General features: G+C 40.9%; 1 protein-coding gene across 6 annotated transcripts in view; it reads right to left on the bottom strand.

The window, feature by feature from the left end:
• The window catches only part of LOC139390786 (LIM domain-binding protein 2), an 80,339-nt gene extending 61,934 nt beyond the window's left edge, over positions 1–18,405 (bottom strand). For 5 of the 6 annotated variants that reach the window (XM_071138178.1, XM_071138179.1, XM_071138175.1 and 2 more), the window contains exons 1-2: positions 18,121–18,374; positions 1,301–1,403 (exon numbers count right to left, since the gene is read on the bottom strand). In XM_071138178.1, the coding sequence (XP_070994279.1) occupies positions 1,301–1,403; positions 18,121–18,252 (235 nt within the window). In that variant the 5' untranslated portion in view covers positions 18,253–18,374. Of the gene's footprint in view, positions 1–1,300; positions 1,404–18,120 lie in introns of all 6 variants that reach the window. The other variant, XM_071138181.1, reaches the window with a different exon arrangement.
• Between the last annotated feature and the right edge of the window lie 1,554 nt (positions 18,406–19,959).

Below are 19,959 nucleotides of genomic sequence, written 5' to 3'. Positions count from 1 at the left end.
TCTGATCAGAAATGTTTGTAACTTGTAACTAAGAAACTGTTTATAGTTTAAAAGCCTATAGCTTTCTCAACTCCAAGTGAGAACATTCTGAATGACTTGTTTAAGGGATATTGTATTGGTTGTCAAGATACAGTACATTTCCTCCGTGGACGACAGCTTCTACTGCAAGTTTGGAGGGGCGTACTTTCTAAGCCCTACGTTTTCCTTCCGTGGAAAACATTAATTTGGATTGTTACACAGACTAACAATTGAACAGGTAAGATCAAACCTTATTTCATTTCTTGTGGCGGGATAATTTGGAGTTGAAATTGAAGTTAAGGGTAGGTCTAAAGTGTAAGGTCACGCCAGAAAAGGACATTACAGCAGAGGGGTATCTCAAGAATCAGGTTTGAAGAGTTAGAGAGGTAACTTTGGTGGACTCTGAGTGAGTTCAACTCGGGATAACCAGTCAAACGAATGTGGCTCGCCTTTTAGCCTGGTACATTTCTATGGCAGCCAATCCTTCAGAACTAACCTGAAGGATGTTCTACAAAGCCAGCTAGATCCCACTCAGGGTTTTCTAAAGCTGACCAGCTTCAGTTAGCTTCACATTGCAGCTCAGGCTTCATCCGTACTACGAAGGTGGATATTGCTCGTCTGCCTGCCGCTAACTCTGTCGCACGTGGCTAGTCAAACACCAAACTCTTCATTGGGACAATGTTGAAACATCAATCCGTGGGCTGGTCAGTGCCCCATTTTCATTAGTGCCGAAATCAAAACGGAAGAAAAGTTATCTTTCATTTTCAGCAGGCTATGGTGTGAAACGGGCTTTTAGAAATGGCGTCTTTATTACATGACTTATCGTTAATGCCGTCTTTGGTGTGCCTATGAATGGATGCACACCTTTTCCCCCCACCTCTATCGATAAAATAATTTCATCATAACAACAATAATTGAATTTGTCATACAAAAGTTTTACGGTGCATTCTGTCATTACGGAATAATGTGATAGTTATTTTACAATTTCACCATGTTTTAACACAACCATTTAAAATATATATATATATATACAGTACATGCATGTATATTTAATCGGCCTTCTTCCTCGAATAAAGGGGGATGACGATGCAATTTTAACAACCTCTGTCATAGTATGAATGAAGCCTGAGCTGGAATGTGACGCTAACTGAAGCTGGTCAGCTTTAGAAAACTCTGAGTTGATCTAGCTTGCTTTCGTAGGGTACCCCTCAGGTAGGCCGTGAGCTACGAAAACAGAGGACAGCTTGGTAAACCCGGTGAATTGTGGGTAGTGTAGTCTTACTGTATCTCTTTGGTCCATCCTCCAGGCAGAAGGAGAGGGTCAGGGTGGCGTCCTCCTCAAAGAACTCTGTGGCAAACGCATCCCACCACAGACTGTCACTCTCCTGAACGAGAGAGAGAGAGAGAGAGAGAGAGAGAGTGAGAAGAAAGTTGATCAATAATTCAAACACTTCTAATATTATCACATCATTTTCATTGTTGTACAGAACATATATCTTTTTTTAAATCAAAACAACAGATTGCAGACTATTTACGCAGTCCCACAATCTCATTGCTCCATGGTAAGTACAAAAACGTACATTTTCACATCCGACAACCAACATATGTCACGCATCAACCCAGGACATCCGCCACTGTATACATCATGATATTGAAATCACTTTGTAAATACTAGCAGGCTAAATGTTGCACAATTTCACCTGTCACTCTGGGGAACATGACACTGTCATTTACCAGATCATGTACCTTAACTGGGGACGACCCCGGCGTGACGAGTGATGTTGATTTCACCCGACATGTTATGACAGACCGAGAGGCTTTCATTCGTCCCTTCACCGAGGGATCGCTAGTCCCTCCCAGATGTTCACAATTATCCATGTCAACATCGCCTAGTGTCAAGTCCAATAAGTGCTGACCCCAAGGGACTTAATGTGCTTCATATCTGCAGGTCTGGGGCTAGGTGTGTCCGTGTGTGTGTGTGTGTGTGTGTGTGTGTGTGTGTGGAATAAGGATGGCTAAATGGGAAGGGAGTGGAGGAAGGAAAGGAACTAGACCACCTGCAGTTCATTTAGGAGGTGAATCAATATGTGCTCATGACCTGGGAAGAGGGCATCCGCTGGTCAAATATCATCAAAATCCCTGGGTTAGAGACTAGTGATAAGCCTATGATAAGGTACTTTAAGGGCTGGGATCAATTGCAGATTGAGGTAAACTGCACTGCTGGTTCATTGAGAATGTTAAGCTGTATTGGAGGTGTTACAAATGTTGTAAGCAACACACCCTAAGTTGATCCTGGTGCAGACATTGTCATTGGATATTGACACAAAACCATACTAGAAGTGTGATTTCCAACTTAACTCAGGGTCCTTTTTCAGGACCCTGTCTTTCAAAAATAATTGGTAAAAATCCAAATAACTTCACAGATCTTCATTGTAAAGGGTTTAAACTCTGTTCCCCATGCTTGTTCAATGAACCATAAACAACTAATGAACATGCACCTGTGGAATGGTCGTTAAGACACTAACAGACGTACAGACGGTAGGCAATTAAGGTCACAGTTATGAAAACTTAGGACACAAAAGAGGCCTTTCTACTGACTGTGAAAAACACCAAAAGAAAGATGCCCAGGGTCCCTGCTTGTCTGTGTGAACGTGCCTTAGGCATGCTGCAAGGAGGCATGAGGACTGCAGATGTGTTCAGGGCAATAAATTGCAATGTCCGTACTGTGAGATGCCTAAGAAAGCACTACAGGGAGACAGGACGGACAGCTGCTCTTCCTCGCAGTGGCAGACTACGTGTAACAACACCTGCACAGGATCGGTACATCCGAACATCACACCTGCGGGACAGGTACAGGACGGCAACAACTGCCCGAGTTACACCAGGAACGCACAATCCCTCCATCAGTGCTCAGACTGTCCGCAATAGGCTGAGAGAGGTTGGACTGAGGGCTTGTAGGCCTGTTGTAAGGCAGGTCCTCACCATACATCACTGGCAACAACGCCGCCTATGGGCAGAAACCCACCATCGCTGGACCAGACAGGACTGGTAAAAAGTGCTCTTCTCTGAAGAGTTGCAGTTTTGTCTCACCAAGAGTGATGGTCGGATTCGCGTTTAGCGTCGAAGTGTAACACCGAGGCGGGATCGATTTGGAGGTGAAGGGTCCTTCATGGTCTGGGGCGGTGTGTCACAGCATCATCAGACTGAGCTTGTTGTCATTGCAGGCAATCTCAACGCTGTGTGTTACAGGGAAGACATCCTCCTCCTTCATGTGGTACCCTTCCTTCAGGCTCATCCTGACATGACCCTCCAGCATGACAATGCCACCAGCCATACTGCTCGTTCTGTGCGTGATTTCCTGCAAGACAGGAATGTCAGTGTTCTGCCATGGCCAGTGAAGAGCCTGGATCTCAATCCCATTGAGCAAGTCTGGGACCTGTTGGATCGGAGGGTGAGGGCTAAGGCCATTCCCCCCCAAAATGTTCGGGACCTTGCAGGTGCCTTGGTGGAAGAGTGGGGTAACATCTCACAGCAAGAACTGGCTAATCTGACATAGTCCATGAGGAGGAGGTGCACTGCAGTACTTAATGCAGCTGGTGGCCACAGCATATACTGACTATTACTTTTGATTTTGCCCCACCCCCCTTTGTTCAGGGACATATCATTCCATTTATGTTAGTCACATGTCTGTGGAACTTGTTCAGTTTATGTCTCAGTTGTTGAATCTTGTTATGTTCATACAAATATTTACACATGTTAAGTTTGCTGAAAATAAACACAGTTGACAGTGAGAGGACGTTTCTTTTTTTTTGCTGAGTTTATGAAAAATGATACTCATCTTCCAATTTCAAGTCAAATTTAGTTTATTGGTCGAGTACACAGTTTATCAGGTGTTATAGCGGGTGCAACGGAATGCTTATGTTACTATGTAACGGCCGTCGTTGGTGGAATAAGGTGAGGACCAAGGTGCAGCGTGATAAGTGTTCATGATTTTTAATATAATCAAAACTGAACACTAAACAAAATAACAACTAAGAAGACCGAACAAACGAACCACAAAACAGAAAATAAACCCCCCCCCCCCCAAAAAAGGCTACCTAAGTATGATTCTCAATCAGAGACAACTAACGACACCTGCCTCTGATTGAGAACCATACCAGGCCAAACTCAAAAACCAACATAGAAACACAAACATAGACTGCCCACCCCAACTCACGCCCTGACCATACTAAAACAAAGACAAAACAAAGGAACTAAGGTCAGAACGTGACATACTAGCTCCTAACAATGCAGTAAATGCAGTAAAATGTCAAGTACACAAATAATACAAAAATATATAATAATCTTGAAATGCTGGAACAACATCGGAGTAGCAGCAATTCAAATGCAATCTACTGTATACCTATACACACCGGATGAATTTACACCAGATATACTAAGAATGACAGGTACAGAAGTAGATATAGTAGAGTGAGCTATGTCAAAATGCAGTGTATAAATGTGCAGTGTTTTATAAGTCAAATGTAATGTACAATTTCCGCACGGTCACATATTTGCACCACTGCAAATTTAGAGCACGCCAACTGTGTTTCTTCATTTTGACCCAGATACCCCCACTGCTGTACCATCACTGCCTTTTATCAGCACACATCAAAAGCTCAATGAGTCATGAACTGGGACTGTTAGTAGTGATTACTAACTCAACAGGAGTTTCTGTGTTGTGTGTAACTGGGCTAGTACCAGGCAACTGGCAGTGGATGGATTCTGCCAGGGGACAGGAGGACACCCACTGGGCACAGATGTCAGTTCAACATCTAGTTTTGATTTACATTTGGTTTGGTTGTCAACTAACCTCCACTGGGACAGCACTGGATGAGCTGGCTGAGAAGTGCGTGTGCATGTCTGAGGAATGTGTGTACGTGAGAGAGCGCAATAGAAAGAGAGACAGAGACAGAGAGATATTGCATGGATAAGTGTTTATCTGCATGGCTGTCCATATCGTTGTGAATTTAATTTATTGTATTTTTATGTGTGTGTGTGTGTAAGTGCATGTGTGTGTGTGTGTGTGAGAGAGACATTCTGATTTGTCACACTCACCAGGCTGAATGACCTCAGTAGACAATCCTGTCCTGTGAGGGGCCTCCAGGGAGTGGCAGTAAAGCCAAGGGTCAACAAGGCACTCTTTCCCTTCCTCTCTCTCTCTCTCTCTCTCCTTCTCTCTCTCTCTCTCTCTCTCTCTCTCTCTCTCTCTCTCTCTCTCTCTCTCATTCATTCACCTTATCTCCCTCTCTCTGTCTTCACTTCCTCTCTCTCTCTCTCATTCTATCTCGCTCCCTCTCTCGCTTTCTATCTCTCTCTCTCAACGACAAGCCTCTCCATTCAATAACACTTTCAGTATGGTCGGCTGCTTTAACTTGAACTTTATTGCCATTCAACAACATTTATGGTTTTCGTGTTGTAAATGGCTAAACATTGTATCACATTTCCAAATACAGTTGAAGTCGGAAGTTTACATACACCTTAGCCAAATACATTAAAACTCGCTTTTCAACCACTCCACACATTTCTTGTTAACAAACTATAGTTTTGGCAAGTCGGTTAGGACATCTACTTTGTTCATGACACAAGTCATTTTTCCAAGAATTGTTTACAGACAGATTATTTCACTTATAATTCACTGTATCACAATTACAGTGTGTCAGAGGTTTACCTACACTAAGTTGACTGTGCCTTTAAATAGCTTGGGAATTTACATGTATTTGGCTAAGGTGTATGTAAACTTCAGACTTCAACTGTACATACACACAGTAGAAGTCGCTAGTTAACATACACCTTAGCCCAATACATTTAAACTCAGTTTTTCACAATTCCTGACATTTAATCCTACTAAAAATTCCCTGTCTTAGGTCAGTTAGCATCACCACTATATTTTAAGAATGTGAAATGTCAGAATAATAGTAGAGAGTAGGATTAATTTCAGCTTTTATTTATTTCATCACATTCCCAGTGGGTCAGAAGTTTACATACACTCTATTATTATTTGGTAGCATTGCCTTGAAATTGTTTAACTTAGGTCAAACGTTTCGGGCTGATTTCTTTTGATTTTCCCATCAAAGAGGCACTGAGTTTGAAGGTAGGCCTTGAAATACATCCACAGGTACACCTCCAATTGACTCAAATGCTGTCAATTAGCCTATCAGAAGCTTCTAAAGCCATGACATAATTTTCTGGAATTTTCCGAGCTGTCATTTTCCGAGGCACAGTCAACTTTGTGTATGTAAACTTCTGACCCACTGGAATTGTGATACAGTGAATTATAAGTGAAATAATCTGCCTGTAAACAATTCTTTGAAAAATGACTTGTGTCATTCACAAAGTAGATGTCCTAACCGACTTGCCAAAACTATAGTTTGTTAACAAGACATTTGTGGAGTGGTTGAAAAATGAGTTTTAATGACTCCAACATAAGTGTATGCAAACGTCCGACTTCGACTGTAGAAGGTAAACATTTTGTTAGTAGTAAAATGAGGTAGGAGTAGAACACGTAGACAATGATGTTTTCCTGTAGTGCGTCGATGAAAGGCATTGCTTAGTCTGTCTTCGTAACCTTTTCCCTTTGTCAAATAACAGGCGAGGGGATTTAATACATGTCAGATGTCCTATTCCATAAAAACTTGTGGGATTACTAGTGGAAACATCCCTTCAACATCCTCTTACTTAAGCTCCTGCTACTTTAGAGAATGGATCTCTATGTTAGTGAGTCAGTTTCGACTCAGTATGTTCCATTCAGGAGGTCCATTGACATTTTGCTCTGGCATTCAACCATACAAACAGGGCCTCTGTTTCAAGAAAGAGCAGAGCATTCGGCTGCTGCTTACATCACTGTAAGTACTGTACTGTATGTGCATGGCAGTGTTTCCCCTAGTTTGATTTCCAGGCGGGGCGCAAAGGCCTCCAAAGCAACATATAGGTCTTCTGGTATCAAAATGTTGAATTGGAACCAAAATAATAATTTTTCCTGAAAATATTTTAAATTGCAATCCTCATGTGTATTGGTATAATACATAGACTGTGTTTGACTGTATACCGTAGTTCTGATTTATGTTAGATACACTACCCAGTCAGGTCAGCTGCCTGTATGCAAATAAAACATTTATATGCACATTTTAGCAGACACTCTTATCCAGAGGGTTCCTTGCTCAAGGGCACATTGACAGATTTTTCACCTAGTCAGCTAAGGGATACGAACCAGCGACCTTTCACTTCATGGCCCAACCCCTTAACTGCTAGGCTATCTAGGCTAGGGCAGATGCCACCCGAACCAGATTTATATAAAACAATCAGCACTTGACAACTCTGCCACACTTCCCTCTTTCTCTTTAACATCTCATCTAAATCTATCCCATGCAACAGCTCTCCAGACCAGCTTCCTCCTTCTCCACCTCCATGCATCGCTGGACAGGAGGGGAAACTCTCCACACACTCATGTCATGCTTTCATTTACGCTACCTGACTTCCTGACTAGCTGACAAGCCAGCGGTGCTATGCTAGCTGGTGTCAACCACCACAGATCAGTGGCAAGCTGCAGGGACCTCAGGTGAACTAACACAGCAGGTTATCCTCCCTGACGCCTGCCACTGCCAGCCAATAAAGCCCTATTGATTTGAACAGATAGTTCCCGTCTAGAGGGATTTATCAAATTTGTCAATTGGAGTGGGTGATAGTGTGTGTGTGTGTGTGTTTATTTAATTTCTTTAATTAACTAGGCAAGTCAGTTAAGAACAAATTCTTATTTACAATGACGGCCTACCAAAAGGCAAATGGCCTCCTGCAGGGACATGGGCTGGGATAAAAAAATATATATATATAAATATAGGACAAAACACACATCACGACAAGAGAGACACCATAACACTACATAAAGAGAGACCTAAGACAACACAGCATGGTAGCAACACATGACAACACAGCATGGTAGCAACCCAGCATGGTAGCAACTCAACATGGTAGCATCACAAAACATGGTACAAAAATTATTGGGCACAGACAACAGCACAAAGGGCAAGAAGGTGTCTGTGTGTGTGTGTGTCTGTGTGGTGGGGGGTAGTGTGTGTGTGTGTGGTAGTGTGTGGTAGTGTGTGGTGGTGGGGGGGGGGGTGTTTGTGTGCGTGCGTGCCTGTGTGTGTGTGTGTGTGTGTGTGTGTGTGTGTGTGTGTGAAGCGACTAATCACATCACAGCGGGCCAAGCGGGCATGGATTTATGGGATAGCTAAAAGATTAGTGGGACACCATAGTGAGGATTGTCTGTAAATAACAGTAGACTTAAGGCTCCTATTCACACACACTTATAAATAGATGACGCACACGCACACACACACACAGTCCTGTACACACAAAGTCACAAACACATAATGAGTGCATACACACACTCACTAACAGTAACACAGAAATTAGCACACACACACAGGCACACTTACAACACTCCATGAAGTGAAGAACAATGTCAATACATTTCAATCTGACGCAATAATATTCCCAGCATGCTTAAGTTACGGGGTATTTTCTCCTTCCTCCGCTGGTCTATTGCACGAGAGTGGCCTCCGAGTGAGTGGGTGTGTCTGGGGCCTAACCTTGGTGAATTAACAACCTCTGCAATCCCATTGAAATAGTGAATGGATCAGACCCTGCATCTTTGACAATGAGAATTATACTGTAGAAGACCCTGGGGCTACGAAGCAGAGTGGCTTAAGTGTCTGAAAGACACAGTCATGATGCAGAGAGAGCATACTGTATATGTGTATAAAGTGTATATGTGTGTAGGTGTGACGAGATACACACTATTCAAACTATGCATTATAATGCACAATTTAAAGTACATTAAATTCAGTATGCAATGCTGATCTATTTTTCTAAATCTGTTTACTGTGGTACAAAGCAGTAAGTAAACATTAGGGATACCACCCTTGCATTATGCAAATGAGTGGAGGTGAACGAAAGAAAAGCCGTGTCCTTGAAAAGCTACTGCCTTCACATGGCCACTGCCCACGATGCACCAGTGGGTCCTAGACAACACAACAGCATGCACAAATTGGACCAATAAACATGCAGCTGTTTGCCTCATCAAACTCAATGCCAGTTTTACTCATAATGCTTTGTGAGTATTGAGGTATCGTTGGTATAGTGTGTAGTTTATCAGCTGATTTCCTGAAACCAGAGTACATTTTTTTCATCAGTGAAGACGAGCGTAGTTGTTATGCCAATACATTTAACTCCAGATGTAACCTGTCTTTCGAAGTCTTTCCTATGTTTCTGGTGGGAATAGTCAACAATGTGGTTTTCTGACATTTTGAGAATTATAGCACCTGTACATTATATGGCCATTTGACATAATTGTTATCGGTATTTATCCCCTACTCATCTGATATGTCAGAGAGAATAATTAGCATTATACAATTGTATGCCATTAGCTAAAATTCAAAATTGTATGCCATTAGCTAAAATTCAAAATTGTATACAAAAACTCTAGCTAAAAGCATAGTGCATAGAATTTAAAAGGTATTGTCAGATATTACTCATACAAATCAGACAGTTTTTTTTTTTGACATGGATGAAACATTGGAGATAATATAAGACAAGTACTGGAAACAATAGAACACAATGAAAAATCTGGTAAAACAAGCCTGGTATTCATAGCTGACTTTGAAAAGGTCTTTGATTAAGTACAATTGGAATGTATATATAAATGACTGGAATATTTCAGTTTTGGAGAAACTGTTATAAAATGGGTTAAAGTTATGTATAGTAACCCTAGGTGTAAAATAGTTAAAAAATGGCTTCTTCTCAGAAAGGATTCAACTGTCAACAAGATTGTCTACTATCAGCATATCTATTTCTTATAGCCATCAAAATATTAGCTATTGTACCAAATATTCAGTTTCTTGGCAATTTCTCGCATGGAATAGCCTTCATTTCTCAGAAGAAGAATAGACTGATGAGTTTCAGAAGAAAGTTATTTGTTTCTGGCCATTTTGAGCCTGTAATCAAACCCACAAATGCTGATGCTCCAGATACTCAACTAGTCTAAAGAAGACCAGTTTCATTGCTTCTTTAATCAGCACAACAGTTTTCAGTTGTGCTAACATAATTGCAAAAGGGTTTTCTAATGATCAATTAGCCTTTCAAAATGATAAACTTGGATTAGCTAACACAACGTTCCATTGGAACACAGGAGTGATGGTTGCTGATAATGGGCCTCTGTACGGCTGCGGATGCCCATTCTTTCAATAACATGGACATTTCTAAGTGACCCCAAACTTTTGAACGGTAGTGTATATATATTTACAAAACAATATATGGGGAATTGGAAATCATGCAGACAATTACATTGATGGAAGCCACAATGTATCTGCAATATTAAAGTTAATCTACCCACTTAAAAAAAAAAAACACAAAAAAAATGGTATGCCATTATTAATGAACTAACAATTTCTTTATTAAAGACATAGAAGGAATCAATTAGGGACAGCTATGTCTGTGGGCTATGTGGCATCAGCAATACAAGCCATGATAATAAAACATCCATATTCACTATGATCATGAAGTACAGAAATTCATAAATAAAAAATAAAAAACATGAACAGGAAGTGAGTGGAATAAGTTCCTGTGTCTCATCTGTTATCTGTGCAACACTGTACCCTGGAAGGAACTGTGGGAACTGTGGGAAAGTGGCAGGAAAAAGGTGGGACCATTGTCCAAGCTTCCTGCTGGCCGGACCAACACCTCATTGTTTGGGCCAAAGATGTTTTTTTTGGAGTTAGACATGTGAACATCCTCTAACAACATCTGATAATAACTAAATTGATTAGCATCAGACCTGGGTTCAAATCATTGCAAACACTTTATCTGTGCTTATTTGAGCTTGCCTGGCTTAAAGAACTAATAGAATAGTCCCAATTCGGCAAACCCCACCCATCTAGCACTTCAGGCAGGCTAAAGCAAACGGCCAAATAATTGAAAGATTTTAAATAGTATTTGAACCCAGGTCTGATTGATTAGCACAATTGTTGGAAACAGAGCAAATCAAGTTTGATAGGCACTGTTTGATAGGCAAGTTTGATAGGCACTGTCTATCATTAAATAACTGTTCATGTTGTCTACTTTTGGCCAGCTAATAGCCTAACCACCAATCAACCAACATTATGGACTAAATGTTAAAATCCAGGATAATTTTTCTGTGACAATATAGGTCAAATGAAGATGCAACACCTGTAGGTACCGTAGGACCTACCTAGGATGGGATTTTGTGTCTGTTTCATGCACTGCTTAAATCACGGAGTAAGTTTTCCACATACTGGTGATTATCTTGCATGGCTGAGGATGAAGGGATCTAACTCTGATAGAAGGTGGAATGTCATTCCCAGATGGGGGCAGTGCAGTGTACAGTATCCTTGAGCAATGGACTGACAACAATCACTTAACGTTCAGTTCCACATTGACCCGTATCCCCCACTCCTGGGCTCTTCATGTAGATCTGAGAAGTATAAGCAATATGGTAATAATCCCAATTTGCCCTCTGATAGACTGGGAGGGGTGGATTTTTGCCTTAACGCTTATACAGTAGCCAATCCGATCAGATCTACACAAATGCCTAGGGGTTGGGAAAAGGGGGGCTAGGGACAAGGGGTTGATTTTGGATTAGGCCACCTGATTACATACAAAATAGACAGTCAGTCAGCCAATGAAAGAGTAAATTATCAGATTTCGCCAAACTAAACACAATCCACCTCAGGAGAGCTAAGGTTCGGGCACACTGGCTAAATCCAGGTGAGTATTTTAACTTCCCATTACTGCTTTTCAACCTGAGCACATCAGATAATGCTGGCCGATGTTAATCTAAGTAGCCCCCTCCATTAAAGTGCTATTGTCTCTCTCTCCCTCTCTCTCTCTCCCTCCCTCCCTCCCTCCCTCCTAGCTTCTCGCTCGCAGCGTTATGCTTTATCCCTCACTCTCCTGCTGAATATTAACAATGTTTATGCTAATGTGCTTACAGCGGCTGAGGTCGAGCAGGCCCCTCCTCTGAATGGTAATCCGACTCCTCATTTGCATATCTGCTTAAGTGTCAGATTCCCCCACAACCCCTAAATCACAGCAGAGGGGTGTGCGTATGTTTATGTGAGTGTGTGTAGAGGCTTCATACGGGGGTCGGTAGCCATAATCAATGCGGTCGAACCTCACGGTCTGTACGCATACGGTCACATAACAATCAAAATCTGTTTTGATTGGTAGGTCAGAAGAGGTTCGCTGAGTAAAATGAAACGTAATAGGACAGTGGCGAGCCATGTGTTGAAAACATATGGCATGCCAAGTGATGTGTTTTAATCGTTAGTGAACTTACATCTTTCATAGTGTATTCCTAGTACAGTAGTTTACAGTTAGTGGTTCAAAGGTGATCATGATGAAGGCCACAAACAAGAGTTTATGATTGTAAGATGATACAATAGAAATTGTAAGCTTACTATGGCTTGTTGATATTTACTCAAATCCAAGTACGTTTTATATGACTGAACCTGAACCGGATTACCGAGAAAATATCAGGGTTGAAAAACATCAATATTCTAATGGCGATATACAGCATTGAACAGTTGGGCAGCATGTATTAGCTAAGAGTCATAACGGCTGTACGATAAGATGTCATGAGGATTGCCATCTAAAAAGGTGAACCTTCACTGGTTCATTTTTAATAGGCTAACATTTTTAGCAACATGCTCGAGAAACTGAACCTCACTTAAAATATCACTTCAGGGGACAAATAGTTTATATGACCTTCAACGTATAGCACAACCCAATGTTTACTCCATCAGTGACCTTAAAGTATGCGTACAGTAACATCGATATTCATCCAGAAAAATGCCATTGTTTACCTAAAAAAACAACACAACAACTTGTACTTGTTTAAAACAGCTTCGTCACCGAAAACAGATTAGGTTGAAAGACTCTGCGATTGCGATTCCGTATTGCTTCCGGAACACATAGTAACACTGCAGCGTATGTTGTTCTCTGGGCCAAACTATTCTCATCATCTGGACAGGGCATGGACATTAGTGACTCATATTAGTTGACTTGCCTGCCAACAACAACTTAATGTCAAAACTAGACTTGAGCTGATTCCCAGCTCCCATGCTCAGTGTTTATTTTGCTGCTGTGTCTGGGGTTTGGTAACTCAACAACAAACATTAAATACACATCCATAAACAAATGTAATTGCAGACCCATCAACATGGTTTCTGTCTGAAATATTTCATAAAGTATTGCATCCCTGAATATTTATTTACATGTTCTAAATATAAAAGGTAGTAGATAAAAAAAGGCTACCTGATTTTTTTACTTTACAAGCCAATATATCGTCCTAGTATTGAATAGTGGTTGGCATGATTCAACAGCCATACACTTACTAATATAACTGACTGCTAGGAAAACGGCATACCTGTGCTGAAAAGATAACCCGCCAAAAAATGAGCCCATCAAATGGGCCCCTATGGGCCCTGGTCAAAAGTATTACACTATGAAGGAAATATGGCATCATTTAGGATGCATAACAAGTCCAACACAGCTATTCAGCTATTTTCATTTGATGGAGTCCAGGTTGCTCGTTTAAAAAGTCACATTTTCTACTTCCTGTTTTGGAACAACATAGGATGGTATAACATTGTTACTTAAAGTACCAGTCAAAAGTTTGGACAAACCTACTCATTGCAGGGTTTGTCTTTATTTGTAATATTTTCTATATTGTAGAATAACCGTGAAGACATCAAAACTGTGAAACAACACATATGGAATAATGTAGTAACCAACAAAGTGTATATATTTTATATTTGAGATTCTTCAAAGTAGCCACCCTTTGCCTTGATGACAGCTTCGCACACTCTTGGCATTCTCCCAACTAGCTTCATGAGGTAGTCACCTGGAATGCATTTCAGTTAACAGGTGTGCCTTGTTAAAAGTTAATTTGTAGAATTTCTTTCCTTCTTAATAAGTTTGAACCAATCAGTTGTGTGGTGACAAGGTAGGGTTGGTATACAGAAGATAGCCCTATTTGGCAAAAGACCACACCCATAATATGCCAACAGCTCAAATAAGCAAAGAGAAATGACAATCCATCATTACTTTAAGACATGAAGGTCAGTCATTACGGAAAATTTCAAGAAAGTTTATTTCAAGTGCAGTCGCAAAAACCATCAAGCGCTATGATGAAACTGGCTTTCATGAGGACCGCCACAGGAAAGGAAGACCCAGAGTTACCTCTGCTGCAGAGGATAAGTTCATTTGAGATCAGCCTCAGAATTTGCTGCCAAATAATTGCTTCACAGAGTTAAAGTAACAGACACATCTCAACATCAACTGTTTAGAGGAGACTGCGTGAATCAGGCCTTCATGGTCGAATTGCTGCAAAGAAACCACTACTAAAGGACCAATAAGAAGAAGAGACTTGCTTGAGCCAAGAAATACGAGCACTGGTGAAAATCTTTCAACAGGACAATGATCAAACACACCTCCAGGCTGTGTAAGGGCTATTTGACCAAGAAGGAGATTGATGGAATGCTGCATCAGATGACCTGGCCTCCACAATCACACAACCTCAACCCAATTGAGATGGGAGAGATGGGAGATGGCAGAGTGAAGGAAAGGCAGCCAACAAGTGCTCAGCCTATGTGGGAACTCCTTCAAGACTGTTGGAAAAGCATCCCTTATGAAGCTGGTTGAGAGAATGCCAAGAGTGTGCAAAGCTGTCATCAAAGCAAAGTGTGGTTACTTTGAAGAATCTCAAATATAAATACATTTTTAACTGTTTAACACTTTTTTGGTTACTACATGATTCCATTTGCATTATTTCATAGTTTTGAGGTCTTCGCTATTATTCTACATGGTAGAAAATAGTACAAATAATGAAAAACCCTTGAATGAATCGGTGGGTCCAAACATTTGACTGGTATTGTATTTTGCATATGGATATTCTGGTGATCCTGCATTGAATAGTCCTGTATGGTCCTGTTTCTGCTGGTATTTACCTGATATTTACTCAGAAATGTATGGTTAAAGGTGGTGCGTTCTGTTACTTATTTCTACATAGTATCACCTGGTACCATTTTTAACAAATACCAGGGAAATAACTGAATGAAAACAGAATTAGCAATATAATTGTTATCTTCGCTGCAGTTCAATGATAGGGCCAATTGAACAGACTTTGGGACAACATCAAGTCAGCCAGGCACCAGTTGAATAATCAAAGGATTCACTCTGCTATTTGTTGTTGTGGATATTGTGGAGGACTCTTCCAAAGGCAGGATACCAAACACTAACAAGACTTTGGCTACGTTCCAAATGGCACCCTAGTTCTTATACAGTGCACTACTTTTGACCAGGGCACACAGACCTCTGGTCCAAAAATAGTGCACTGTAGGGTATAGGGGTGCCATTTGGAATGCAAACTTGGTGTCTGCAATGTTTTTCTCAGACTACATAGCCAAGAATAGTTTTAAGGTAGATTGAATCCACCGTTTCCCGCACGCTTTCATTACAGCCGGATGACATTTACAACATGCATAGAATTTTCCGTTTTGATAGCCATGCACTTAATGTATAATTAATTACAATATAATTTCTGTAGGCCAATGGAACATCTGGATGGGAACCAAACATGGAAAGGTTCCGTATTGAATTCCTATCAGATATAAGTAACCATTGCCAATATTTACAGCGTTAACAATGCCCAGGTAACAATAGTGAAGATTCAATCTGTTCACATGGATCATTCTATTTCAAAAACAAATGACATTCAAGGCCAAGTAATACTGAGATAAATATCATGAATAAAGTCCTTTAGTTTTCATGAACAACCCAAAAAATTTCTGCCTCTTTTTTTGGTGGCGGTTGAGAGATTCAAAATAATAATTACATCGTAAAAATGAATGAAAACAAAATGCTATTAACCACCAGCATGGCTGGAAGGATGGCTATAATGGCAGTAAATTGGTGGATTGTATGGTCGGTTGCTGGGAGTTGTTGCCGGCATGGTATCTGCGGTACAGGAGTGGAAGTCCACAAGGGTTTGGACTACTCCTGTTGAATAATGAATGAATGTTGTGCCATGGCATCTCTGCAACATTGCCTTGGCCTTGTACTGTACTGTACTAACTTCAAATCTACTGTACAGTACAGTAGAGTACTGCATTGTACTGATCTATACTTTACTACTCTACTTTATTGTACTATACTGAACTATGCTGATCAAATTTGTGAAACAGGCGTGTATGATCGGTTCAGATTTGGAAGGACCAGACTTCAATGTCCGTGGACGTCTGGTGTCGGTCGGTGCTCATTGGGTAAGAGGGCTGGATACAGTAAAAGGAAAGAGAGGGGCCTCATGGGTAGGTGTCAGTAAGAGCCGGGAGAGTTACATTAACTAGAGAGAGGAAGGGGGGGGGGGTTGCCCATTCTGTTTTCACACTCTTGCTATGACCACAACGCGACAGAAAGAGAAAGAACACAGTTATGAGCAGAACATAACAGTTTGCCAGTGGAAAGGAGGACCAACTGTGGTTTGCGACGACTATGTACTCCCATTGTAGCCAGTTCAGTTGCAGTCATTCTGTTACAGGTTTTTAGGTCGTTCTTTTACCGATTTGGTAACATAGTTATGTATTTAATCACTTAATAAATCATAAACCAAACTGTTATCAGTAAGAACACTATAACTACATTCATTGGTAGGTCTACCTTTACTTGTTACTTCTGTGAACTTTCATTATCCTCCCTCCTCATGAGGGAGAGAAATGAGAAAATACAGTATCTTAAAGACGTGGGTTTTTGATAACAGAATGACAAGACACTCAGCAATATTACAAAAAGGCAAATCATTTCTGCAAAACTAAATATAAAATGTTGATATTAGTGGGCAGGGGTCTTCAACATTATTGAGTTTTGATGTATTTCTAATACCTTTTAAGACTTTTTCTGCTAGATGTTTTCTAGGAGCTATTTTTTTTTTTTCATACGTTTGACGAAAAATTTAAGCCTTCGCTTCTTCAACATTTTTAGGATGGAAAATGGTTGAAAAAAATGTATATATGCCTACGTTTTTCAGAAGCGTTCATTTGATACGAAATTTGATGTGCTCCTATGAACTTCACATGTTGGTGCTTATGGGGCTTTTTGCCCTATATAATTATTATTATTGTTTTTTTTTTTTGGGGGGGGGGGGGGGGAATACTGTGCCATAACAAAAAATACACCTCACAGAAGTTCATCTTAAATGGTATTTTAAAACAGCACTGTTTACTGCAATTGTTCATCATTGGCAAACATCCCATGTGTGATTTTTTTAAAACAAATTAATCAAATTGATAAAAAACAACTATCTCTAAATACATGCCTGTAACCATCAATCTGTATCAATCTGCCATGTTCAATACTTGAGAATGCTATAGACTGACCCAATCAGAAACCCAAGGTCACACACCTGATAGTCAAGTTACATCCTTCTTACATGTTCTGAAACACTGTTCTTTTTCCAGAATGCACTTGAATAGATTTTTTGAAAGATAAAGACAACTGACTTACCTGACAAACTAAAATAACAAACTTTTGTTGTTACTAATGATTTATAATTGTTTGTGTTCCAGGCTGGTATTTCAAACAAAGTATCTTACAATGGCAATGAAACCAAAACTTACTGAACTGAACACATTTCCTTGCTCAGTCCTGTTGAACATGATCGCATATCCAAACAATGAACCATTCTTCTTGAAAATATATATTTTTTTGTCAAATGTTCTGTCCTTTAACCATGCAATTTAGGAGGAAAAACAACTCCACTTAATATAGGCTATGACATACTGTACTTGGAAGGTTAGGCACATGTGCAACATGAACACATCTGTACTTACAAATGTGACCACTTTCCAGGTTAAACCACTGAGCCGACCCAAACACACATACATTTATCACTGAAAACAAACATCCTAACACCTTCAAATAACGGGGCAACCCCGTTCTTTGCCTGAACCTTGTGCCGTTACATAGGGTCCTATACTGTGCAGAACTCACCTCAGTACGAGATTGTAGTCGTTTGTTCATCTCGTAGATCCTATACTCGGGTTGGACCATGTAGGGCGAGTGCCTTCTGTAGAAGGGTCCGAATGGGGAGGAATAGAACGGGTCGTGGGGAGGGTTCGACATGTTGAGTTCTTGCCGCGGTTACAAGCTGCAGAGCGCAATATCAACATCCACGCAACGCACATGGAGTGCGACGCTCTTAACGACGCCGTGGAACCAGCCGCTATACAAGGCTGAGCTACTCTGCACGTTGGGCTGACTAGTTCGCTGCTATAGCGGGGAGGTGACGGTGGGGAGGGGGGAAAGGGAAGGGGGTCTGAAAGGCAGGGTAGGAGGGAGGGAGCGAGCGAATGTTCATTGGACGGGTTTGAGAGCTGCATGGCTCCAGTATAAGGGTCGTTACCTGCTTCTATCATTGTTTTGGAGTCGACCCAAGTTGTATTCAGCAGTTTTTGTTTTCGGGGACATCTTCTTTGTTACCAGTATTTTCAAGCCCTTATAAAGCCAATGTCTGATTTAGAGCAGTTCATTTAATAATTGCACACTGCACATCCAACAAATTCCCTTCACTGACAATGTAACCCGAATAGTTGTTCAACCTAAACTGCAAATACATATCTCGATTAAGTAGGGAAACATGATAACAGAATAACCCACAATAGATGGAATATGTGCAAAACGAAAATGCATCTTACATGCAACTGTGGATGACACACCAACGGCCTAGTAATGCAACAGCAATACAACAGACCAAATAAGCAACTGCTTCTGTGTCTAAAGAAACGGTCAGTTTGATATGCAGCCCTGTGTTATGACGTTTCGTTGATTACATTGCTATCAATAATACTCAACCTGTACAGAATTTCAACAAACCCATAAGAATAACTTGACTATACTTATTTGAATGGTCTACTGAGACTTCTGTCAAGTCGGCCAAAATGTCAACGTCATAAATAACAATAATGATCTGTTCATTGTTCCTCATCCAGACTATGAAGCCTATGTCCCTCTTGAATACTCAACTCAGTGTGATCAAGTATACACCCTTCACTGCACTGATTTCCCAGCAAGAGCAGTCTGTAGGGTAGCACCATGGTGTAGCTGGAGAACAGCTAGTTTCCATCCTCCTCTGGATACATTGATTTCAATACAAAACCTAGGAGGCTCATGGTTCTCACCCCCTTCCATAGACTTACACAGTAATTATGGCAACTTTCGGAGGATGTCCTCCAACCTATCAGAACTCTTGCAGCATGATCTGACATTTTCTTCACCCAATCAAAGGATCAGAGAATGAATCTAGTACCGAAAGCATAAGCTACAGCTAGCTAGCACTGCAGTGCACAAAATGCGGTGAGTAGTTGACTCAAAGAGAGAGAAAGACAATAGCTGAACAGTTTTGAACAAATACACTTATTCAAAAATGAAGCACTGTACTGGCTGCCACTGCGCTCTACCATACTGGACTGTGCTGTTCAAACTTGTGAAACATAGATGTCTATGATTGGTTCAAGTTTTGTCCGGCCAGGGTGGACTAACCAAATTTCAACTACTTTTCAACATCCATGGAAGTCTGGTGTCGGTCAGTAAATTAGAAGAGGTGGTAGTTGTCATGGTAGTTGTCATGGTAGGTGTCGAGAGAGAGAGAGAGAGAGAGAGAGAGAGAGAGAGAGAGAGAGAGAGAGAGAGAGAGAGAGAGAGAGAGAGAGAGAGAGAGAGAGAGAGAGAGAGAGAGAGAGAGAGAGAGAGAGAGAGAGAGAGAGAGAGAGAGAGAGAGAGAGAGAGAGAGAGAGAGAGAGAGAGAGAGAGAGAAAACACTTAGGAGCTGAA

The sequence above is a fragment of the Oncorhynchus clarkii genome, chromosome 31 (assembly GCF_045791955.1).
Source record: "Oncorhynchus clarkii lewisi isolate Uvic-CL-2024 chromosome 31, UVic_Ocla_1.0, whole genome shotgun sequence".
Classification (NCBI taxonomy): Eukaryota; Metazoa; Chordata; class Actinopteri; order Salmoniformes; family Salmonidae; genus Oncorhynchus; species Oncorhynchus clarkii.
Note: the sequence above shows the minus strand (reverse complement) of the source record. Positions and strands in the feature narration are given on the sequence as shown.